The sequence below is a fragment of the Cyprinodon tularosa genome, unplaced genomic scaffold (genome assembly GCF_016077235.1).
Source record: "Cyprinodon tularosa strain WSP-4 unplaced genomic scaffold, ASM1607723v1 ctg316, whole genome shotgun sequence".
NCBI classification, from domain to species: domain Eukaryota; kingdom Metazoa; phylum Chordata; class Actinopteri; order Cyprinodontiformes; family Cyprinodontidae; genus Cyprinodon; species Cyprinodon tularosa.
The window spans coordinates 72745-98874 of NW_024039026.1; the positions used below are offsets into that span (position 1 = coordinate 72745).

At 37.0% G+C, this 26130-nt stretch overlaps 1 protein-coding gene across 7 annotated transcripts in view; it reads right to left on the reverse strand.

The window, feature by feature from the left end:
• daam2 (dishevelled associated activator of morphogenesis 2) overlaps positions 1–26130 on the reverse strand; it is a 135814-nt gene that overhangs the window by 22005 nt on the left and 87679 nt on the right. For 4 of the 7 annotated variants that reach the window (XM_038292716.1, XM_038292713.1, XM_038292715.1 and 1 more), the window contains 11 exons: positions 12863–13196; positions 10892–11002; positions 10413–10516; positions 9447–9513; positions 9243–9360; positions 8986–9124; positions 6087–6145; positions 5812–5996; positions 3980–4285; positions 2884–2991; positions 1567–1596 (listed from right to left, as the gene is read on the reverse strand). In XM_038292716.1, coding sequence (XP_038148644.1) covers positions 1567–1596; positions 2884–2991; positions 3980–4285; positions 5812–5996; positions 6087–6145; positions 8986–9124; positions 9243–9360; positions 9447–9513; positions 10413–10516; positions 10892–11002; positions 12863–13196 — 1561 coding nt within the window. The remainder of the gene's footprint in view (positions 1–1566; positions 1597–2883; positions 2992–3979; positions 4286–5811; positions 5997–6086; positions 6146–8985; positions 9125–9242; positions 9361–9446; positions 9514–10412; positions 10517–10891; positions 11003–12862; positions 13197–26130) is intronic. The other 3 variants (XM_038292717.1, XM_038292719.1, XM_038292718.1) reach the window with 3 other exon arrangements.

The following is a 26130-nucleotide window of genomic DNA, read 5'->3' on the forward strand; positions in this document are numbered from 1 at the left end:
GCCGTCACAATATAATACCTCATCAGAAATACTCAAAGAGCAGAACACTGTACCTAATCAGATCTGAAATAATTGCAGCACTAAATAGATTCTATGCAGGTTGTTTGGTCCTGCATATTAAATACATTCTATTTATGTCCAGCCTGGTTTCCTGCAAGCCCAAAAAATCTCTGTTTTTAAGGTTGTGAGGCATGACATGTAAAACAGATGTGTCAGTGTCTGCATCCATGTTGACCTTGGGTGTTTGGCAGCAGGACGGGTTGGCAGCAGGTTAGGGGGCAACTCCCATCCACTGAAACCATCAGAGCGAACTCTGCCACACTGAGTGGATCAAACACACTGCAGGGACTATAATGTTGAACTTTTCTAACAGTTACCAACTGACAGATGGGAATTAGCTTGTTTTTAACCTGACATTTAAAACAGAAACCCTGAAATGTGCAGCTTCCATTATAAGATTGTGAATACCACCTCTGTCAAGAAATAAGGGCAATACTGTATTCGTTTGATGTCAGAGCTAAATATGGCTACTAAAGATGGAATAAAACTATGTCCCAGCAATTATACAGATTATATAAATCAACAAAATGTTGAGTAAAATAAATAGTTTTAATAATTAAAGTAATTGAGGTTTGGTTTAATTGGTAATCTGTCAATCAGAAGGTACAATTTTAGAAATCTGTGACTACTGCCATGAGAAAGCAAAAAAAGTTTCACTGCAAGGTTATAACATATCAGGAAATAGATATAGTCTATACCTGGCTCTGTTATTTAATATCACATCCAGGGCTTAAAAATTAGTCAAGACAAAAACTAACACAGATAATTGAGTAGCCCTAAACATCACCCCTCCACCATCGTGCTTTACAGGTGGGATTATGTGTTTTTACCGATATGACATATCTTGATTTCTCCAAAACTGGTCCCTAATATTGTTAACAAATATCTCTTCTTTAGCCCTAATGGTGTTATAAAGTTTTATTCCAGAGGTGCTCAATACTTTTTAGTTGCAGCTTTGCAAAGCAGTTGAATCCTAGATCTTTTTGTTTTGCATTTTCTCACGAACAAAACAGCAGTTAAGGTTCATTTGCTGGGATTTTCTTCTCATAAAAACTTTGCTAGCTGTCTTAAATATTTTTCACATGAGAATATTCTCTCTGTTGGCTGATTCCAAACAGTTCACAAATGGTCTTATAAGCATTCATTCAAATAAAGTGTTGCAACAAATTCATTTATTTTTTTCTCTTGCCGTGGTATTTCCACTACAGCATCATTGCACTAAACAACTGTGGGAGCCCAAACTATAAAAACTCTGCTTTTATAGAGATTAACATCCTGATAATTATTAAATATTAATGTAGATTTATTAAAGAGTACATAATTACTTCAATAACATAGTTTTAAAAAACAAACTTAAGACTTTGAATCACTAAACAACATCAGAAAAACTAACTTGCTCATCATAAACGCTGTTTCCCCGGCTTGTGCAAGGCAGAATGTGAGATTATAGAAGCGCTAAAGGTGGGCAACCATTGTGGTCCAGAAGCTCAAAGATGTTTAACTCACCTGTTTGAAGGATTGGTTAGTTAGCAGGTCCTGCCCAGGCAGTCGGAGAGCGCAGAGGGACAAAAAAAGTGAGAAGACATGCAAAGATTAGCACTTAAAGCTGGACAGGCTTAAGCAAAGAGCTACAGCTAGTAAATGCAAACTACAAGCCAAAGCTGGAAAGCTTTCTTAGACAATAACAATGACCTATTGTTTCATTTGTCAAGGGCTCAAAGGATCCGCACAGGAGGCTGAAAGATTAACAAAAATAGTTTAGCTTCTTGTGTACTTAAAGACGTCATGGATGCTTTAATCCCTTTTTGTTTTGACTGCATCCCGGTCCATCTGACATGGAAAAACAGAGCCATGAAATATGACTGCTGTAGACAATACTACAGAGTGCAAATGCAAACAAAATACCATTTTGACAGACCGATTAAAAGCTCTTAAACAAGAGTATGTCATGCATAAACACTGCGTTACTGCCCAGTTGAATTTAAATTGAATTTGGCTCTTTCCAAACGGGAACTAGGCTGTCAAAGACAGGAAGATCTTGGGTTTTTATGCGACTGCATCCACTGGGATCAGCGTTTAAGCGTTGGCCAATGCCAATAAAAACCTGCACAGCACAAATAAATACCTGCAGTATATCACTGTCAGGAACGACCCCAAATGACCCATTCCTCCTTAATAAAAGCTTGCAAAGAGACACTGTGATTGTTCATGTCTGACAGCTGTAAAATACATTAACTCAACAATGGTGATGCCTCAGCAGAGATGATTTACTGCTCTTTAATGGAATCTTAAAGACCTTACTTTAAACTGTGATTATTAGAAACCAATTAGAGTAAATTAACTCTCCACTTAAACCCTTTTAAAGCTGTACAATGTATGACAAGGGTTCAGTTCATTCCCAGCAGAGAGAAGAGTAATTGCTATATGTTGTTTGACAGGCCCACAAGGTATATGGCAATTATTCTTTAGGTTATCCTGTGGTTCAGCATGATTTACTCAATGAATCTGTTTACTTTCAGTATGTCATATTTTTCATGCTTTCTTGCATCATGACTACTTGTGAGTTTAATGTTGACCCTGATTTAAGACATCAGGCAGTTCTCACACCAACGTTCTGTAGACGTCAGCAGATGTAACAAGGAGCCATTCAGCCGCTAAAAGAAGCTCATATTAACCTTGAACTGGACCAATTACTCTCAGTCATCTTCTAGGATCCTATACAAACACTTATAGTCTCAGCAAAGTGATCTCATTCAACTGATTGGATTAAATTTCACACATACTAAGCATCCAATATCATCTAAGCCAGAGTCAAATCCAAACCTGCTGTCTCTGATACGCTGAGAACATCTTCTCTATGTCCTTCAGGTCGAGAATCTTGAATGCCCTCAGGTCGTCAATTTCGTTCCAGATGGTGCCGTTGATCATATTCTGAAATAGCAGAAGGGGGTTCATGTTTAAACTGGGATTATCAAACAAACTGCCGATTGGAGTTGCAGATTGGGTAGCTAAACATTTTGTGTGCAAAAACAACAAAAACATGAAACAATTTTTATAGGAAAATCTGTTTTAATTGGTAAATGATTAATCCTTGATGTATGTTTGATATTATCATAGAGTAAATCCCCTCTTACATGCCTCTATAAAATGATTTTTAGTCACTTTCTATCCCCATACCATTTTTTTACTATTTTACAACAGTGGTGGATAAGTTTACCATTCATCAATCACTGGGATAGGTAGTTATAAATATGCTCAAATTAAAGCTTCATGTTGATACCATTGTAAATTATGATGGGAAACAGCATCAGTCTTCTTTTTATTTATTTTGGTTTTAATTCTAGTTTAAACCCATTGACTCCCATGAACCATGATATATTATGACCCCTAGATAAACTATAATAACTCTAGCCAGCCTCCCATTATTCATTTGAGTCATAGAATCACATTTCCCAGATCAGGACAAGGAGTGGAATACCAAAAAAAAATCTTTACATGTAGCAGTGAACAAAATGTACTTCTAATGCACTGCGTTAAACAGCATATTTTCATAAATTGAAAAGTTTATTAGAAAATAAGGATATTTTTATATTGTGTGGATATTTGTTTTTACTTCAAGCCGTCTTATAGCCTTCAGCTCAAACGGCTTGAAATAAGTTTTAGTAAAAGCACAGGATGGGCTTCCATTACTGTTTGAGGATTGGAAATTGGACATTTAAAGTGCTTTGATAATCAGATCTGCCCAATTTAAAGATTACAACCAACTATAATTTTGAAAATGAGTCAAAAATACAGTAAAAAGACATTTAAATAAATTTATTATATGTATAAAGCATTTCCTTCATTTGATCTTACAAAAAGTGTGTTCTTTCTAGGCATCACCGCCCCAGAGAAAAGCCATTCCACTTAATGATCTCACCTCTCCTAACTTGCTCCAGTTGAAGGACTTTAGCGGATGAGAAGGCTGAGGGATGGACTTTGACCGCATTGTGTTCATGGAGTTGAATGATGAAGGGATGGGAGGGGGTGGTGCTCCAAAAAGAGGAGGGGCCCCGGGCGGAGGAGGCGGCCCCCCTGGCGGAGGAGGTGGCGGCGGTGGAGGTGGACAGCTGAACGGCAGTGGAGGCGGTGGTGGAGGAATGCCAGCTGACATAGGTGGAGGAGGTGGAGGCATTGGTGCTCCGGGAGGCGGAGGTGGAGGCAGCATGGAGACACTGCTACCCTGCTGTGGGATCAATGGATTAAAGTTACACGTTTTGATAGAGCTCTGCATTTACATCTACTTTGTCACTTATTAAAAGGTTAAAAAAGAAGGAATTAACCTTTATTTATAAGTCATATTATTCCGATTATAAATGTTACATGATTGATAAAGTACCAATTAAACTATAACTAATTTTATAAAGTAATTATAAACAATTAACAGACTTGTTATTACATTAACAGTCAATAAATGGACTACAAGAAAGCTATATGCACACTTTGTAAATAAACAAATAACTTAGGTATCTTTCCAACCCATTAAACAAAGCACCAGAAATGCTTATTGAAAGTTTATAAAGTGCTTTCATAGACCATAGCCCTTTACCATCTATAATATATTATCTATAAAAAAAGAACTTACTATACACTAGTGTTAAATTAAGAAAGATTAACTGACAAAGCTGATGACTTTTGTTTATATTGTTGATAAACTCATCTATTTGGAGCCAATAATTGCAATAAAGTATAATATATCGAAAAGTTTTGCTTGGAAAATATAAGTTTAAACTTTTTCTTACTTCTCTAATATATAAATTATATATATATACTGTATTAAGTCATGAACTTTACTTTTATGTATTAGTTTATTTCATGCCACTTGTTGACTTCAGATAAATTTAATTCAAAGTTGTTAAAGTTACTTTACCAACATTGATTCGGACCCACAATAAAGGCATCAATATTTCTTTTTTGCACATAACGGCAGTAAAGCTGCCTATTATTTATTAAGCTACAGAGCAATATTGCCCGTTTGTTCAGGAGAATAACTCTGTAGTCCAGTAACTGGTAATCAGTGGTTTTTCCTTTAATTGACTCCAACTGATGATGGCAAAAAGCTGCTAAAAATAGACATCTATGTTTTACAGTAACAACATGGCTCACCGTTTCCTGTAACTTGAACCAGCACAATATACTAAGGCACCGTTTAAACAAAAATCACATAGAAATGAATTATTTTACTATATAAATGGGAATATTTGATTGCCATATGTGATCCTATTTAAGGTGCACACTCTACCAAATAAACTGAAGTACATCTATATATGTTTTAGCCCTTAAAAGAAAAATGTAATATATAGAGCCGGAGATCAAAGAAGCTTAAGGTCGGGAACTCTGCTATTTTTAGAAGTTCTTAGAAGGGGAGGTGAATAATTTATTGTAATGGCTGTTACATTTTCTGATGTCAAATCCCTTTTTAACACCTATTTTTTTTAACTTGGCTTTTACATCCAAATCATCAGATCTTTTTTTTTTTTTTTTTCAGATTTTTAAAAATATATTTATCTATTAGCTGTGTTGTTGGTGTTTGTGTCTAATTGGTCACTTTTACATGTTTTTGTTGTTTGTTTTCCTTTACTTTAAATGTAAGGACCTGTGTAGAACTTTTCTCACTTTGGGTGTGTAAAGTTTTTCATGAATAAAGATTGATTGAATAATTTATGCAGGAAAAGCCTTAATAGTATAATACAGGACAGAAAAAGCTCTTACTGAGATGTCATTGATGCGTGACGAGAGGTCAAGCACTTGCTCTCTCGCTGAACGCAGTTCCACACCCTCACGTTGCAGCTTGTCCTTCATCTTGTTCAGAGTCTTCATCATCTCCTCCTTCTCATGGGTCTTTGTCTCACACTCCCTCTCTTTCCTCTCCAGTTTAGCCATTAGCTCTGCATGGTCTGCAGTTCAGCAAGAGGGAAAAATGAAGCGCTCATTTAATGCAGGTTTTTGTTATTAAAAGCCATACTGGCTGGTAAGAATCTCCTCACCTTTCCTGAACTTCTCGGCCTGTTCTCGCCACAGTTTTACCTCGTTTTCATTGACCAGCCTGTGAAGCAGACGTACAGGAATAAAGTACAGCCTTGCAGAAGAATGCTCACACGTAGGGGTCAACTGCTCTCCAACCGAGTCAAGCCGGGACATTCTGAGGGAATTTAATCATTGGATTTAAAACTCATTGATCAGTGACACTAATCCTCGACTTCCCTTTTAGTGAGAGCAGTGACCAGTGTTGACTGGGCTGAAGCAGTTGGTTCATTTAAGCTCAGAGGGACAACATTAGTGCTGGGATAAACCCTGCTGGGCTGGAAGTGGTTATGATTTCTCAGGTATTAACTCTGGGACTTGGCTGAGCTTGAAAAGGTGGTTATTTAATGAAAGCAATTAGAAATGAGATTGGGAACAATTGAATAAGAAACAAATTTAAAGATTAGCAAAAGGATATTTGAATATATTTTTTTAAGATGATGAAAGATTGAAAGTGAAACCTTGAGGAGTAGTGGTAGCTTTGGCTAGAGACAAGAGAATAAACATGTTTCAGAGGCAATTGTCATACATTACAGATATAAAAAAAATAGATTAGCAAAGTCTTAAATTTTATTTTTAATATTATGTCACATTAAAAACCTAGATCTCGATGTAATTCATTGGTATTTATGTCATAAACCAAAAGATAATGGTAAATGGAAATAAAAGCAGGTTTCATTCATTTTTGGCGCCTCTTTACTCTGAAACTCTAAATAAAATTGACTGCAGCTATCGTCACAACTTACCTTCTCAGTAGACAGAAACAAACTGATGTGTTTAATGTCATAAACGCTGGAGCTATTTTGCAGAGAGAAACTAGCAATGAATTCCTAGATGTGCAGCAGGTTTTTTTGTATAAATGGAGCTTCCATACAGCCAATAAGGATGCAAAGAAACATTTAGTATTCATATGAAATATTTTGTGCTAATGCATGAAAATTAAATCCAAAATATGTAAAAACATTAAAGGAGTAGTACTTTTGCTAGGCTGTAACCACTTGAGGTGATCGAGTTACACTTTTCTTTATCAGCCGGTCAGAGGAACACCTTTGCGTAGTTGTGGAAAATGCGTGTTAATTTCATGTCCTGCACTCGTGTCCTCCTCCGTCATCACCGTAACCACGGATGATGAATGACTTCTTCTGCCAGTTGTTTTAACAGTTGCTCCGAGGCGCCCCCTCCTCCATAAGAGTCTTTCACGGCACGAGCCTTACATTTTCACCCGTTCACCATCAAGGCATCGCAATGTGGAAACCTCTGTTTATGTTCCCCTTTTCACCGGGCGCAATTTACTCTTCAAGAGTTTATGGAAACACACAATAAGACTCTGGCTGAGGCGTAAAGTGAGTGGGTAGAGTTTAACCGATGTGGTGGATGTGTGACGGGCAGGAATGGAGTTTTCTGCACGCTCCTGGAAATCATCGCACTCAAGTGATTGCAAAAACAATGGTGGTTGAATTAGTGAACAAAGCAGGAGCTGTCAGGGGCCAAAGTGAACCACGCTACATGCTTTATGGTGCTTTCACCACAGAGACTAAACACATTAATCACCGATCAGGAGCTTGGTTTAAACATAACAAAATGGAGGAGAAGGCAGATGGAGAAAACAGGAATGGAGGCTTGTCAGAAGGAGAAACTGAGATGACATTATGTACAGAACAAGGCTCTGAATGTCATCTCTTAATACTGACAACAAAACGCATTAAATCAGCTGAAAATAACATCAGGTCTGACTCTGAATTCTAAAAAACTTCCATCCTAGACATCAAGAAACATCAATGATCAACTATAAAACAATCCTGTTGAACAACAGGCACAGTAATGAATCTTAAACCATCAAGAAAATATTTTGTTTCTCCTAAATAAAAGCATGTTGCCTCCTTGTTTCTTACTCACCTTGAGAAAAATGCCTGTTTCACTGCGTCTCAACAGGGCAGAACATTTTAAAGCATTTTGTCTTTGATATACCTCTCTCAAAGTTGCCCCCCAGCCCCCTGCTGACAACTGCTGCTGTCTATATATTGCCTCAGCTTCTCTGAGAGTTCCCCGGACAGGTTTAAAAAAAAAAAATTCTCTTTTGTAATGTTTTGATCAGGTTTTATACTCAGCTGGAAGTTCTGTTGATTTGATGCGATACGTGAGAATATAAAAATAAAACTTTCAAAATGGCGAGTAGGGAATGCTAAAAATTAATTATTTACAGAGCAATGATTGGCCCAGAAACTTGAAAAGATTGCACTTCTATATTCAAAACCTTTGAAAAGTTTACTATATCTCAGTGTTGTAATGCAAAATGTAGCACGCACCATTTGGAGTATTTTTAAGCATTTATTTGATTTATGTAGCTGATCTTAGCTCACAGCTAAAGGAAACCTCTCACATGATTAAAAATACTAAGAATTTTAAAAATTGAATACAGAAGTCTCTTCTGTGTTCTTGTTTATTTCTAGACAATATTGGGAAAAGATGCTACTTGGTAACGAGTCAGTAAAAAGTAATTTACAGCCTTAACAAATGGTTACTGCTGTAGTATGTAAGCGATTTATGTAAAGCTGATTGTCAAAATTTACAGAAATAAAATGGTTTACAGGATTTTGAGACATTTTCAAAAAAAGAAAAATATCCCCATCTAAGCGTAATTTCATTCTTCATTTTACAATAACTTTCACTCTGAACCCAGAACCAATTTTTATTCATTGTTCTTGCCATGTATGGGCATCCTTATGCTTTGGCCATTCAAATAAAACTTTTATCTCTTTTTATTAATTTGACATCAAAATGGGATTCTCTTCTAAGGAGTTTTTGTTTTTACTGAGCCGTAAAGTACTAATGAAGTATGGTGTGATGAATGCTTTCACTTACATGCGAATAATGTTCTTAACACTGAAGTTGTCGAGCGGGGAGACGTCGGGATCCTCTCCTTTTTCATCTTGCAGGACGATCTGCTGAAGGATCCTGTCTAAAAGCTGCCAGTGCTGCAGACTGCAGCCTCCACGTTTATCTGAGAGCAGATAAAGAAAATCCCATTCGGTGCATATATGTGAGATTAGCTTAACCTCACAGGAAAACATGCAGCCTGTTGAGGCAATGCTATTTCAAACAGTTTTTATTCCACTCACATGGCATCTGCAGGCAATGCTGAAGGATTGAGAGAAGATGTGGGTAGGAATCTGTGTGGCTCAGTTTCTTCTTGATTAGTTCAAACATGGCGCCAGCACTCTTTGTGTCTACATGGGTCTGATAAAGAAAACAGACGGTTTTGTTTTTTTCATAGGCCTCCAACTTTGGATCAAAATGTCTCCCTATAAAAGATGGAAACCCACCATATCGAATCTTTTGGCTAGCTCAGAGTCATCCTCATTTCTCACCATCTGAAAGAAATCCAAATGCCTAAGGAAAAAAAAAGTTAAACAGTTTGAAACAGTTGGAATAGTTGGAAATGTACATATTTACTGAACCACAATTTAGATATATACCTAAAAAAAGATTTGGGTTGGTAATTTAAAAAATGTTTCTTCTTTGTTAAAAGCCATAAACCTTTTCAGATTTTTTTTTTCAATAATGCTTCTTTGAAGCCTCCCTGTTGAGTAAATAATCAATAATGATGTCAATTAAAAAAATTAATTGCATCAATATTTATTTTGTCATTCTACTTTACAACAGGCTTTATGGTTTGTGCACTGTGTACATTCAGGTAGAGCAGTTGGTCAGCTCTGTTTATGCAAAAGTTAAAGACAGTCCCTCCATTAAGGTGACAATATCAGTGGTTAGACAGAAAAACCACAGAGGCTTTAATTAAGCTGTTAAATGCACCCAATTAAAAAGGCACGTATGCATCATTTAACTCTCCAGAGCAAAGTTTACCTAAAATATAGCAAAAAAAATGTATGTACTATAAAAGAGTGATCTTATTTAATAACAATTATGTACTGAAAACCAGGAGAATGTAGTTTTTTATATTTCACATGTTTTTGTTAGAAGAGCATGTTAACATAACGTCACAATGAATATTATAGCATTTCAGTGAAAATCACCAATTTATTAATTTAGATGTCCTTTTTTGTAAATAATCCCTTTTTAAAAAAATGTGACTTCCTGTTTGCCTGGGATTTTCATATTTTACACATTGATAAGTATCGATATCAGGCATGAAATGTAAATTATACATGATGTACGAGAGCAAGTAATGAAGACGAAACATCTAAAAGAGGACTTTCTAAAAGAATAGAATGTGTATTTGTTAATATTCTTTTCAGACAGCAGCAGATTTACAGTAGAAAATCCCTCACCTGTCCAGAGTGGCGTTATCGTGCTCTCTGAGCTTATCGATGACCGGCTGAATGCCCAACATCAGGAACTCGTACCTCAGGTGAAGACGAAACTCTAGGTTGTCCTGAAAGAAGCATAAAGAACAAACTTAAACTTTAAGATTGTAGAGTTGATATTAATGAAGTAATTATTAGAATTATTTAATGACAGAAAAATAGCATAAATGTCTTAAAAGATGTTAAAACCATTTAAAAATCATGACATCAGAAGTTCGATAGGTGTCCCTATTACCCCTCACACAAAAAACGTATACATTCTTCTCTATTTTGAATTATTAAAAACATTCACCAGAGGTTAAGTTGCGAGTTCATTAATTGGTAAGAAAATAATGCAGTGTTTTAAATGAAGATTCTGTGAAATCATTGATATTTCTTCCCAAAGACTTGGGTTAGTTGTGCTATTAATCAGGGATAAAACAAACATTTCAACACATGCTGACCTCTCCCGCTCCAGCGTTGAGCACTGCGTTGATGAAGGACATGATGGCCGTCTTCAAGTTGACTTCGTCTCTGTAGCAACCAGTGCTTCTGTCCAGCTCATTCAGGAGTGTCTGGATATTCAGGACAGATTGAGAAAAAGCCACAAATCCTGTTCAGAGCTGAAACTGTCATATTACAGCTTCGATGAGCAGCAATCAAGCAAGCAAAAGAAACCACAATTCTGACAATATCAGAAAACAAGGTGACATAGGTTCACTGTTCTAAGTTCTTCTAGCCTTCATTTTTTTATTAAAGCGACACCAAACATTCTTGAGGAGCTTAATCATAACTCAGCCCAATGTTTAAAACTCTCCTATGGTCTCAGTGACTCAGATCCTTGGGTGTTAGTTAGTCTGAAGTGACATGATTCACTGCAGACCCCCCAGGGTGACGTTTAAGATGTGGTTTATTTACTCACTCCTACCACTTTACTAAAGCAGTCCAAGAATCCTGAATAGAACAGTGTGTGTGAATAAAATGAAGCCCCATAGCAGATACGCACATGTAACTAAATTCAAAATCACCTCTATCATGTTCTTAGGCTTCTTGAGATTTGGAATCAGTGTATTTATTTTGCAAGGGATCATTAAAAGAGTCACAAGCATAAGTTTGGAAAACCACTTATTTCTTTATATTTTATAGACTATAACAGGGCCTTTATTTTTTGTTATTGGTCTTAAAGGTCCCATATTATGCAAAATTGACTATAGAATCACTTTGTAACAGTCATACGTGTCTGGAAGCTTGTGTACAAGATGAATAAAAAATAATTTCCCCCAAAAATACTCCACCTGTTAGCTGTGCTCAAAAAGGTCTGTTTGAAAAGCGTTCCCCTTATGATGTCATAAGGGGGATTATGTTGACCAGAGCCACCTGTAGAAGCCCATCGGTTAAGCTACATTCTTCATCTAAAGTATTTTTAAGCGCTGTTAGCCTTTATCTTTACAAACTCTGACTGGTTGTCATGCTGGTGGGTTTTGGGGGTGTGGCCTTAGGGAGGACGGGGCATGGAAAGCCAAAACAGCTAATCCAGATGAGGGCTGAATAAGAGATTTTTAGTATATGTTTTCTGCCTAATGTTAGAGGAAATTACCTGCACAAATGAAAAAAACATGCTCAGGCGGTCTCATTGTTAATATTTCATCTTAAAATTTAGCATACTGTGGGATCTTTAATGAATGTTTCTCAGCTTTTCTAAAAGTCAATAAATAATAGCCAAAAACCAAAGAAAAAAAGTGATTACTTTCCAGCTGTGGTGGAAGGCTTTATTAGAGTATGATTGTGTTTCAGATAAAAACTTTTAGAGATGTTCAGAATTCATAAACCAGTGAGCTATCAAATAAAATGCTTATCTGATCTTTGAACTTAGGTCATGATAACTATAACCGTTGTGGTGCAGGAGTCTTTACTTAAGGAAAAGGTCTCAAACTTAACCAGACTTGTTCCAACTGTTGTCAAAAACAATGAGAAATGCAAAGCAAATTTCAAGAATGTAGTACGGCTTTACTCTCATCAGCCTGTACAACAAATTTCTGCTTACGGTAGTAATTTAGAAAAAAAAAAATAGAATTGCTGCTGTCTGTCATTCTATATTCTCGAGTTCCAAAAGAGATGAAAAAAGGCAAAAATTTTGTTAGCAGGGGCAATATTTTAAATTAGCATTAGATATGAAAAATAAAACTAAAATAATGAAAATAATATAACTCAAGTAGACTATAAACAGAGGTGGGAGATGTGGAGCCAACAACTCATCTCTATGTCGTGTATTTGTTCTGTTAAGCCAGATCAGACTGCGCAGCTCTGACCTCCAACTATAAAACGTTCCAAGAAAGTCTGACTAATAGGTAGAAAGATCATATACTAATACATATAGATACTTAATGTGATACACAATTATTGTGTTATGTTAGTGTCAGTTCAGCTTTTCACACCTGGAATCGAGTCCTCTCAGCAGCGTATTTCTGGTAATGTGCCATGGCCTGCAGCACCTTCTTGTGTCCATCAGGTACCAAGCAAACAGCTCCCAGAATCTCCAGCACTGCCACTTTGGTTTTAATGTTTTCCGTCCGCAGGCTCTGAGAGATGGTGTTGATGCTCTGAGGATGAGCCAGAACATGTGCGCGCCCCTGTGAGTTGTTCATCAGCGCCTTGATGCAGCCGATGACTGAAGTGTGGATACGGCTCTCCGACGTCTCGTAATCCATGCTGCGCATGAAATTGAGCAGGCAGGTGAGTCCGTCGAGTTCGATGAAGCGTGTGACGAACCTTAAGGAGGAGCGTAATAAAGAAAAAGTTAGGACGAATCAAGTTATGCAAGATGTAAATGATTGCTCTTCGTCATTATATTGGGGCCCTCTGTTTAGTAGCGTGAAGACAAAAGGAGTCATGACATGTTGAACATTTATTCCTCCCTATGCATGATTTGGATGCAGGACTGGAGAGCTCATTAGTTACAGATTATTGCAACGCAGATGCACAAAGGAACGTCATCAGAGATCCTTCCTCCCAGAATCTGTTAGGCTTTCAACAATTTCTTCCCCCAAGAACCTAATCAGGATTTGCATCCTGGCTTTTAATTACAGAATTTTCAGTTCCTCATATTCTGTTGTTGCTTTATATGTACAAATGTACATGCACACGCATTTTTTCTTTTTGAATATGTGTATGCTATTCTTAACATCTGCACAACAAATATTTTTCTTTCAAAGCTGAACAGTGTTTTATTTGCACCCTGTTTTTAGATTTTTATCTTTGTATTACTCTGCATGTTTATTGACTTGCCTTCCACTTTGCTGCAGGGAAAGATGGATTTTCCCATTAAGGGACACAAGTAATATTTTGTTCATACTCACTATCTTAAAGTATTATTGGTTATGGCTTTAAAATAGGGTAGGGATCACTAAGCAGGGACGTCATAAAATTTCATATGTAAACTTTGCTTTTAGCTATTCGATCTAAGATATTTTATGCAATATTGGTCTTTATTTATGTTATTTTTAAAAGCAGAAAGAAAGGAAAAAACCTACAACACAGTGGTAGAGTTCATTTCTTCCTACTATCCTGGCAACCCCCACCCCATACAGGGCAACAGAACACCTCGCCTGTTCAGCAAGAACAACAATTTCCTCTAATGACCCCCTTTCAGAGACATACACAGGTATCGTGCATTGCAGGCTTAAAAAAGAAACCAAACGAGGAACCATTCCTGAGGGGTGGACCTGTTCGACAGGTTCAATTTGCATTTTTTCTAAGCCACAACAAGGCTTTGCTTTGGTCCACTCTATAAAGCCTCAAACTCAACGCTATTTCTGCCACTTTGAATTGAAAAAGCTTCCTGGATGGGAAGCAAAACATCTTCAAACTTGGAAACAAAGTCCAGTAGATAGTTTCCTTTCTGTCATTCCAAAAAAGTTAGAAAACAGTATTTGAGAGAGGGGGGGGGACAAAGGTCACTGAGCCAGGACCCAAACCAATGACAGCTATTCTATTCTGCTGCTCAGGATTCCTTTTAAACAAGAACTGGCACTTAAGCACCCGATGCCGTCTGTCATTCCTCAATTTTACGGAATTCCTTTAAGTTACAGATTCAGAACAGATCTTCTTCATTTTCCTCAAATACACCAAGATATTTCGTTCATTCCACTTCAATAATTTCCCAGGGCCACTAATCAACACCAAAAGGCCATCCCAGCATTCCTAAAACTTTACCACCTAAAGTTCACCCAGTTCTCCGTCTCAAAGGTCCCTTTAGCTGAACTTTTGAGAAATCTGTGAGACAATGACCTTAAGGGGACAGAAGTGACAAATGGGACGTGTAAACATAGCGAGATGTCATGTTCAGTGAGCACATGGGCTGCTTTGCAAATGAGTATCCCACTCAAGATTCTTGATGGACCTCATAAATTATTTCAGACAAATGAGGGTTTGATAGAGGACAGACATGACAAGGGCTTACAGAGGGAGGAAGTGAGAGTGTTGCCTAAAGTGATTTCTTATTTTTGCCATTTGTGGCAGATTTTGTTTTTTTTTCTTATAAATGATGTGCTCATCTTCTGCTCATCTTCTTTAAATGTGTAAAAATACTAGGAAATTTTAATATTTAATTTGAATCGAGAGATCCACCTCTGCTCAAAACACAAAAAGATATTTCAAGCAGATTTCTAGATAAGAGCGCAAAACTCTGTTGAGGCACGATTTCCTCCTGATAAAAAAAAATCTATATGCATTCATGCAATCAGCTGCTACCTTTCATGTAGTGGAATCTTAGAGATCAAACATAAACATGTGCAGGATGTTAATGAGCACAAGAGCAACAACCTCTACTCTGTCTGCACCAAGGTGACGACAAATGCATCCCATGCATTAAATATGACTCAATTTAAATTCAACACAGACACTGGAAGGCTGAACGAGACAAAACTGGTCCAAGTGTAACAGTTGCACATTTGATACCTATGAGGACAGCCTGAATAACGTGCAGAAATAGCCTTTTGCCTGCTCGTGAGCTGAAGGCCCTCTCTGGAAGCGCTTTCATACTGGAGGAGAAATTAGGCTGAACACCCCTGTGATTAATGTATGGAAAGAAGAGGGTGAAAGCTGTTGTTCTTGGAGTCTGAATTCAAAAGCATGGATGGGATTCAAGGCTCTGCTTACCGCCTGCTTCGAATCACTCTGCTGAATTATATGACAATTTGCCAGAGACATACACGCCACACAAACTGTGCACCATACCCTAATGCATATGTGTGTGATGGATGCATGCAAGAAATTTGCATAACCGTGCATGCAGAGCTCGGTGCCTGAGGTTCACCTGCATCTGATCTTCTGTGATCCTTCTTTCATCAGTTAATATTCACACCCAGCTGATTGGCATAAAGGTCTAATTACATTTTGTTCCTGTTGGAAGGACTGCTGCATACTTTAAATCTCAACTCGGATCGGCTAACCGTGCATATGAACTCAGTAGACTCAGGGCTCCTGAAGGACAATCGAAGCATTTGAAACACAACATTTTTTTAGCAAAAGAAACATTTACAACTAGCCTTAGTTACATCTGGCTAAAGATAATTAAAGCTGGGTTTGCAGCAGGTATAAGTTTAGTTTTATCGTGTAATTGGATGGTTGCTGTTGATGTGAATTAGTCAGAGTCAGAGTTTGCATTGATCTTAAAGGTCCTAAAACTTTTTCATTAAAAGGATTAAATAAAAAAGTATGTAATACATCCACAGAACTTCAAGAGTGGTGATGAGCTATAACCTTGCTACAAATCCATCTTGAAAATATAATTATTAATTACATTGTATTGTACTTTATTGCATTGTCTTATGTCTATGGTCAGAATCGCCTTGCTGGGGCATTACAAACATAGCTACGCTAGAAGACTCAACTGTCAATTGCGCAATTGACTTGGTTTTAGCTAAAATAGTAACAATTTATTTTTTTAAAAAGGAGCAAAAATAAGCACATTGTGCATTTGTAGACGGGAAAGATGTCTGTGGTTTTCTTCTGACAGGATTTAGAACAAGTTTGATTTATCAGCTTACTCCGCTAGTTGTAAAAACACTCATGAAGCGGCAAACAAATCCTATTGCGATCATCCTGTCCCTGTTGGTGACCAAGTTGCCGAAACTAATAAGCTGGTTATTTCTGCTAGGAATGATGACAACGATTGGCTGAAAGCGTACTATGGAAGGCGAGTACAAACTGGCACCTCACCCAATCAGCTGGAAGTATTGCACTAAAAGTCCCTCCTTTTCACGAACAGACTCAACTATTGATATGTGTAGAACTCAATTAAGTTCTACACATATCAATCTGGCTACTGCAGAATTAGCTGTAATTGTGATGGATCCAAAATATATAAATGTTTACAGTCTGGTTAGGATACCAAAGTTGACAAGAAAGGTTTCTGCACCAATAGGAATCGTAGGTAAGTCACACGAGACAGAGTTCAGAGCAGAAAAATGTTTTTTTTTCTTAGCGTTATGTTTCTTATAGTCAAGCCAAAAAAGAAAAGGAACCAAAATGAGGGTTAAAATTGGTCAAGCTTTTAAATGTTGGCGCTCTGTGATTTTTGTATGAAAAATATGGATATATTTTTAGAATGAAACATATCTACTGTATGCATAAATAAAATATAGAATATTGTAGATTTCTTGTAAAGGCGGATATCGATTAATCTCTGCCACCTCCTTTTCTTGTGATCCTTTCATTGGAGGTTCTGTCCACAGCCACCATCATTTAGTTAGTAAGAATTACAACAACTAATAATAGCAAAAAGATTGTTATGTTTCTTTACTCTTTGGCAATATCTGTTATAATTATTTCAGTTGTTTTAATGTTACAACGTGCTGTTACACATCAGTTTTACTCTACTGTGTCGAGAAAGTTGCATTATGAAAAATAATCACATGAATACACTTCTGGTTAGAGGTTCTTACAGGAACATTTATGTCAATAAATTAGAGCAGCTTAGTGTAACAAAAAAAAGGCATAAAGTCTGCATCTGTATTTTTATGACTGGGAGTCGTGAGCAAAGTTAATAAAAATGATTTGCTCATCAGTGGTTTGCTAGACCTTTGACCTTATCTGGAAATCTGATACAGTCAGTAAGCAGAATGAAGTGGAAAAGTAATCAGAAACTCAAATTTAAATTCAGAGCTTTAGTTCAGCTAAATGCAGTGTTTGAGGTTTCCGCTAAAGAGGCAAAATTGTTCTGTTTGAACCGAGGATGACCCCGGAATGGCAGACAGTCTGCCTCGAAGCACAGCCACACACACTTATCGGAGTCCAGCCTCTCCAAATGCACAAACTTAACCAATCATGTGCTCCCTGGAGCCGTTCTCTGTGCCTCCATGTTCACGCACACACACTTATAGTCTCCCTCAAACACCCATTTGTCTAAAACCAGGGACACTCAGTCACACACAGGTCTGGTTCAACTAAAAAATAGCTAGAATGAGAACAAGAGGCCCACAGAGGCTGTCAGAGGTGCCAATTACGGCGCACTGACTGGAGGTTTTTGCAAGAACAGGACAAAAAGTCCCATAATATTAGAACACACACGTTATAATTGCAAGACCTGGTGTTGAACTGAGGGGACATAAGGGCCGAACAAAGGATAGAGCACATAAAACTGACATAAACTGACTTTGATTAAAGTCTCAGCCAAAGTACACATCTGTAACAAATGTATGTAAAATATATCAGGGCTTAGAAAAAGTGGTTCTCATGGATCTAGTTTATAGGCAAACCCTTAGGGAGCTGTTCATATACTTGGTCCAGCAGTCCTAGGTGGGCCGTGGGTCATAATGTCTCCTGTGACAGGTCAATAAAGCCAGCAGGACATACAGCTGTGAATTTATCTGAAGCTAAAGTTTAAATAAGCCATTTTTATATTAAGAATGGATCAAAATATCATCATCATGTGGTATTAAGAATGACTTGAAACTAGCTTAAAGGGATTAGGAAATTGTTTTCCAAGGCTATTTATTAAGCAAGAATGAGGCCTTCAGTGGAGTCAGACCACAGGAACACTCAGTGTCCTGTTTTTTTTCCTTTCATTCACTCTTTTTCCACCCAATCAATAATTTGCAACAAATGTCCAAAACACAGTTTATAAAAAAACTAAAAAACAAAAAGCATACTAGATAATAATAGTTATCAAGCAGAATATGGAGGGGTGGCATTGTGTCTCTTTTAAAGACCTTTAATTGTCCAGTAAATATAGTACTCTCCGATGGAAAATAAATTTGTATTATTCAGCTTTGCAGTAAAAAGCGATTTTACTACTATTTTAAAACAATGAAAATGTGATATTTTAAACTGTCGTCACCATCAGCGGTGATAAAACCAGTAGACCATTACTTGTTCCTGAGAGACTTCCAAACTGCTATCAACATTTCTTAAATCTTCCTGTTCTATTAGTGGCTAGAGGCTCAAAGTGATAAAACTGACGGACGAAGTTGATCCTTTTTGCATTCTGACTGACGTCTCCCTCTATGTTTAAATTTAAGACTGACCTCCATAGAAAATAGTTGAATTTCTACAATTCTTTTGCATTCTCTGAAACGGTTGCAAACAACTCACTGATATCGAAAAAACAGCTAAATAAGTGCTCCTTTGCGGTGTTGCCATCACCATGACCTGCTAGAGGTTATGTGCAATCCATTCACTAAAAAAAACTTGCAGTGCTGGAAATGTTATTTAAAAAAGTTACTAGTTATAATTACAAGTTACTTCTGTCAGGAATCCAGTTTGTGTGGTCTGTTTTTGTGTTTCCTTTCCTCCTCCACCAGGTGGTGCCCCGTCCTAATTTGGTCTCCCTGCACACCTGCAGCTCATTGCCTCATTACCTGTGGAGTGTTCTTAAGCTGCTGACTGCCACTACCTCGACGCCAGAGTGTTTGCCTATACAGGGTACTCTTGCCATGCTTAGTTTAGCAGAGTCTAACTTGAGTTTTTGTTTGCCAGTTTTGGGTACTCTAGCCAAGCTAAGTTTTGCTGAGTCAAACTGAGTTTTGTCAACCTGAGTCTTAACTTAGTTTTTTGTCTTTGCCTCTCGGCAGGAAGTCATCCTGCAAACTGGATTTGTTCGGACCTTCTCTCTCTGGAAGGATGAACTGAGCTCCTAACTGAGCTGGGGTTCCAAACAGGAAGTTTGAATCCACTTTCCCCAAGAGGTCGTTTGAGCTTCACACCGAGCAAAGGTTTCATCTGCACCACACAATACCAAACAAGACAATCTCTGGAACATTCTTTACAGACTGGATTCCATAAAGGACACCTTTTCCTGGAGAAGCGAGTCTGCAACCTATTTCTCTAATTCAAACCAAAGATTCAAATTTCCCACTGAGCCTGAACTAACCGCAGTGTCATCCCCTCACCTTTCAGTTCCGGTTGAGCAGTGTTCTGAGCAGCACTGGACTCATTTTATTCAACTCTGAGCAACACTGGACTCACCTCAATATTCTTAATAAACTTGTTAAACTTTTCCCTGGTCTCTCTGTTTGGTCTTCTGCATTTTTGGGTCAGACCTTTAATTAAATCATGACAACTTCACTCACAAAGTAACTAAGTTTTCTGCTACATCACTTTTAATATTACTAGGTAAAACAACTATGCATTTATTTTTTAATATTTAAAGCCCAGATTATTTTAGATGACTTTCCTGTATCCTAATGTAGAATTTTTTAAATAAAAGTAATTAATACAGAGAGATTAGCTCTTGTAGTTGGTCTTACTCTGTGTGCATGAACAGTGATGCATGGCTTCAGGTATGTCACTTTACTGAAATAATAAACTATTTCTGTGATTATCTGCTGCCGTTAATCCAAACACCCAATTATTAATCAGAGCCGGTCACTGCTTATCATTAACTATATACTTATTTTAAATAAACACCTTAAAACATAAACATTTTAACCAGTTTATTTAATGAGTCATGTCACTAAAATAAAACCTCAGTAAAGCTTTTCTCTGTTTCTTGACATTTTAATTGTTTTTAGAACAGGCAAACTAAGAGAAGCCTTTGGCGGTTATAAAACCCATGACCTAGCACTACTAACCACAAGTCAGATCATGATGATTAGGAGAGAAAGCATTTTCTATCAACTGAAACATCAGGAATTTACTATAAGTATATAAACAATAATCACACTGGGTATTTTTACACTTTTGCAATTACAGAGAGTGGAGCTTTGTGAAATGATCTATTTTGTAAGACTGTCTTGGTTTTGCTTTTTGGTTAAGTTACAATATCAACGTTTTTTGTGGTGTAAATAGTCATCTGACTCTGAGGTGATGAGGTGCAAAAGCTTCAACACAGAGTCCACTAAAACCGCAATGAAACAGTTGAGGATCAAGTTTTTATAGATGGACTCGCTCAGACACACAGGCCTGCTACACATCATACATCTTTTCTGATTCTACAGAGAATATGAGTGCTGAGCACTTTCTACTCCAGGTAGAACACAAATACACACAATACATGGAAGGTCATCTCAGAGACCTGCTTATTGAGGAAAAATTTTGAGAAGTCTACAAAAGAAAGCCACTTTTCGAAGATTAGTACGCTCATAACATGTAATGGAACCTATTAGCTGTCTGCTAAAGACAAGAAATATATTGTTTTTCATGCTTGCGCTTTTAGTGGTTAGAATGAATGGGACAATGTGTAAAAACCTTTTAAACAATGCTTCACCTACTCCCACCTAAAAATGATGTTTCAATTTTGATCCTTTAAAAAATACATTAAAACAATCTGTGGGATAAATGTAGTTGGGTACAGGACACATTTGCCAATATACAGCAGGGAGTTAAAAGTCAGACGCTGGAAGTTTCCAGGTGATTGATTTGTTAGATTATACAACACATCAAACCCCAGTGTTACATCACAGAACTACAGTTGCTCATTGCTCTTTATTTCTGCATGTTTAGCAGTAACAGCACAAGCTCCATCTATCTTTAAGCCCGACTTGGCTGTAATTTCTTTTTAAACTCCCCCTTTGCTGCTGCCTATTACAGAGTAATTAGAATGTAGTCCACTCATCTTTACCTCAAACACGCTTTAAAGTTGGACTTCTTTGCCGTCCCACTGATGCATATTGGGTAATAATGTGAAAACAGATCCTTTCACTCCCAGTTGAGGGATCTGGCTGCTTTTAATAATAATATCTGCTTGTGTTGGGAGCAGATTATCCAGACGGTTATTGATTCAGCAGTAGGGGAAGAGACTACATCATGGCTTAGGAAAAGACTCCCTTCTGGAAGAAATTTACAAGAACAATGTCCAGACAGCTGTCTTGGGAAGCAATGCGAACCTCTTCTGACATCGATCTTTGACTTTGGATCATTTTGGGACACATCGGCCTCATCGACCTACATTGTTTTCTGCCGTCTCACAATAACCTAATGAGAGCAATTAAGAAAAACATCTTAGATGCAAGAATGCACACAGGGATGCCTTCAGTATAACCACCAATATCAAAGCAGATGAGGGTTAAAAGTTATACAACAGTGCTGACGAGAACACTTAACGAGATACAACAATTCAAATAGTACAAACCAGACTGTGTATATATTGAAGGACTATGGGGTTTATGTGTGTTGATCAGCCTTTACAGGCCTGTTTGATTTTAGAATTAGCTTTTTGTTAGTATATATAGAAGCCCAGCTCCATTTGATGAATGATATAATACAGAAGTTGCAGACAGAGGGTGCCTCTATTTGTCTGGTCAGAACACGTGATACATTGACGAATCACTGGAATTATTAACTGCACTACCACTATGAATAAAACCTCCTCATGCCTCTATTTTCTTTGACTTATCAAGATCCAGTTGTACTACAAAAAAAAAAAACAACAAAAAAACTGCAAAGTGGCGTATTTATGTTTTACTTTTTGAAAATAAATTTGTTGGGATGCAAGTTTTCTTTTTAGTAACGTCTCTTAAAAAACATCTGACTTTGCCAGAAATCAGATGTTTGTTTAAAAAAAAAAAACACTGCTTTAGAAGGATATTAGATTATTAGTGTATGTACTTAGAGGAAGTTTCATTTATCTAAGATATTTCCTGAAATCAGATTTTTATTTGAAGTGACATTCAGGCTTGTATAATGTTTTACAAGAACAGATCGGTTTGCCTTCAGTTCAAGCAAATGTGATCATAATCATTATTTGAATGAAAATAATTTGGAACAAAAAGAAAAGAGAGTTAAGGGTTTTAAAGCAGCTTTTGTATCTTTAGCCCCTAAGAGTTTATGAGGGATTTCAAAATCTCCATCTGTAAGAAATTTCTTAGGAAGTGATGTGACTTTAGAATAAAGTAATGTTAGAGTGAAGCTAAACCAGGCTTTAACTTAAACAGCTTTTCATGCTGTTTGACATGCACATTCTGAATTTCTCCTTGGGAAATTCAAGATGAGTATATTCATCATTTTAACAAAAACAAAGCTTTAGAAAACACATACATCAAATGATAGACATACACATCAAATACTGTTGCAGTTTTATGGGAGTACGAAAATGAATGAATAACAAACATCAGATACACAATGATCTGCTTATATAAAAAAATATTAATTTATAGTAAAAAAAATCAAAACCTAAAGACAGACTTAAGGAAAAAATTGACAATTGCAATCATAAAAGTATTTGCTGTGCAGTATTCTTGATGAGCAGTATGATTCTGAACACTAATTCATAATTATAGCCATTTACAAGCAGAAAGTTAGCTTTTTCCAATATTACAATAAAGTGATGCTGGAAATCTGGCTTTTATTATCAACTTGTCATTGAGAAATATAGGCGAAAAATTGTTATTTTTATTTATTAAGACTTAAGTTATATGGTAGTTAGGGATGAAAATGTTCATCTCAAAGTCATTTTTCAAACCTTGTATATTCATACATAATCTTTTGTTCCTTATACGTACTTTTGCAATCATCTATTCTGACAAAATAAAGGATTATGCGATATTTGCATATTAAAGAGTTGCAAGTTGGGGTTAAAACAATCAATCTCTTGCAACAAAGGCAAAAAAAGATGAGACATTGTCACCTTGTTATAGAAATGATTCCCTTGAGAGAAAGCTAGACAGCAAAAGATACGTAGATAATTGACAATGTGCTCCTTTTGTGCCCTCTGACTGGCACCCTGCATACCCAGCATGTGTTTAGCTCCTGTGGCCCTGCAAAACAAGCAGAGGGCATAAAGGGCCGCCTCTTCACAGCCAGGCCCAGCTGCCTCTGGAAAGAATCCAGAAGAAAAAAGGGAGGGAGACCACTTCAGGCAGGCATAAATTACAGCAGAAAACACAGAGAGACACAACCACGTCTCACAAAAGTTGGCCAGAAAAACAGATGCACCCATGGTGCACAGAAACAACCCATAAAGTCACCAATAAGCTCAGATTTCCCCTTGACCTTAAAGCTCTGAGCCATCTTTTTTCCTCTTACGCTCACTTGTCTCAAATTTGACAAAGGCGGGATATTAACTCACTGCCCCGTTATTCCCCTGGACACCCATATTCTGGGGGGCACACCTGGAACCCACATTAAGTTTACGGTAGGAAGAAACATCTGCTGGTTAATGGGCCATAACTCATCCTGAGAAGAACAGCTCTGGTGCAGGTGCACCTCTAATGAGCATTCATTGAGCCATTCAAGTCTGATGAGGTAAATTATCTGAATAAAATACTAGAAAACCCATGAAGGATACACGGGAACGGGAGCAAGATGCTGGAAAAAACTCCATCATAATCACATTTAGATTGTGTTATTGCAGCCGATGTTTGCCTCTCTTTATTTTATAATCATACAAATACAGTTACTTCCCAAACTCCCCAAAGGAGCAAATGTTAAATTGTAAACTTGTCAAAAGTATCGGCCCTTAGTTTTGAGTTTAAAGACAGTCCTATATTCAAATGGTTCTATATGGTAAATCTGACAGATCAGATCTATATTTATTTTGTTAGTGTCGGTCTTAAGAAAAGTGTTTTATAATATCTGTCTGTGCAGTTGTATAAAATGTCTAAAAGTGTACTTATTTTAATTAGAATTGTTTTGATCATAAACCTGCCATGTTTTATGGCTAACTGTTTAAGCTATGCTAAATGAAATGCATCAGACCACAGAGGTTGGAATAAAAGTGAAGCAGCTTTTCAATATTATTCTATTACCAAAATTGGTAACCTTCATGGTTGCATGAAAACTGACAGCAGTCATGACTAAGGCTACGTTCACACTGCAGCCTGAAGTGACCCAAATCCAGTTTTTTTGCACATATGCGACCTGTATTTTATCTTTTTTTTACTGCACATTTGATTTTTTCCAATGCAACCTAGGTCCCTTGGCTATGTGGTCCTGAATCCGATACGAATCTTATCTTTTCAACAATCGTTTGAACAGCCAGGTGGCATTCATCCGACCTGAACACTATTAATAATTAACAAAGGTCACTATTTTTCGTCCTGCTACGCAGAAGTTGACAGAAAAACAAAGACGATGGTGGATGATAATGTGGAGAGTAGTATTTTTTTTAACTATCTTAAAAAGATTGAGTTTTTAAGGTTGGAGCTAGATGAGCTCCAGCACTACCACCCATTTTTACTTCCGTGAATACAGATCACGCTTGCTTGTGATGTCATTACGTCCTCTATTACGCATGCAAGTTGCATATATTTGGAACAACAACGCAAAAACAAAATAATTCGGAATAGAGCATTAAGACCTGCATTGTGAACGTAGCCTATGATTGCAACCAAATTGTTGCCAACTAAATGTATAATTTATCAAACTATACATTTATTTGACAAGGGAGGTTAAGTTGTGACAATATACTGAAGTTTGGTCAAGTGTTTAGGAGCTAACGTGTTACTCTGCTCCAAGAAAACCATCAAACCGCCTGAAATTCTGCAGGAGGTAAGTCTGCTGAAGCCCTATTAAAGTCATTTTCTTAAATAAAGTGTCTCTTAATACGGTTTGAGTCTGGAGACAGTAAATTAAACCACTACAATGAGGCTTATGTCATGACAATAGAGTAGCCCCTACAGAGCATTAGCCAGTTAACCAGATAGCTTCAGCCAGTTGTCTAAAATACTGTGACCAAGCCATTACCTAGCTAGAAACTCCACTCAATTGAGGACAATTTTAAACTTTTAAATTCAACCTATCTTTAGTGTAAAAAATGATGGCCACAACTGAGCAGTTGACTAATTTCTTTACATTTGATTTTAACACCACTTCATGCATTTATGTATTTGTTCTGTTTACAGACAGTTTTTTTTTCTTTGCAATTGGAATTTCTAAACATTACATACATTCAAGTGCATATTGGGCACAAAGGGGATAAGATTTGTGTTTTTAATTTTCCATTTATAAACAAAAATTAAACCTTAAAGACAACTCGACATATGTCAGCGGGGGAAGTAGAGTTAGTTGAGTTTATAATTGGCTGAAATGCTGAATGTAGACAGAGAACCAATCAGATTTCATGGGGTTGGATGCCCCTCCCCCCCGAAGCTCCATGTCTGGTTACAACATTATTTCGGGTAACAATGGATTTGCCAAATGAAAATTTGAATTTTATTCTAAAAACTATTTTTAAAGGCTAGTTGGGATCAAATACAAAAATAAGAGCTTTATAGTTATTTATTAACATTAACTGGTGAATCTTTCCTGGACCCATCATTGAAACAGT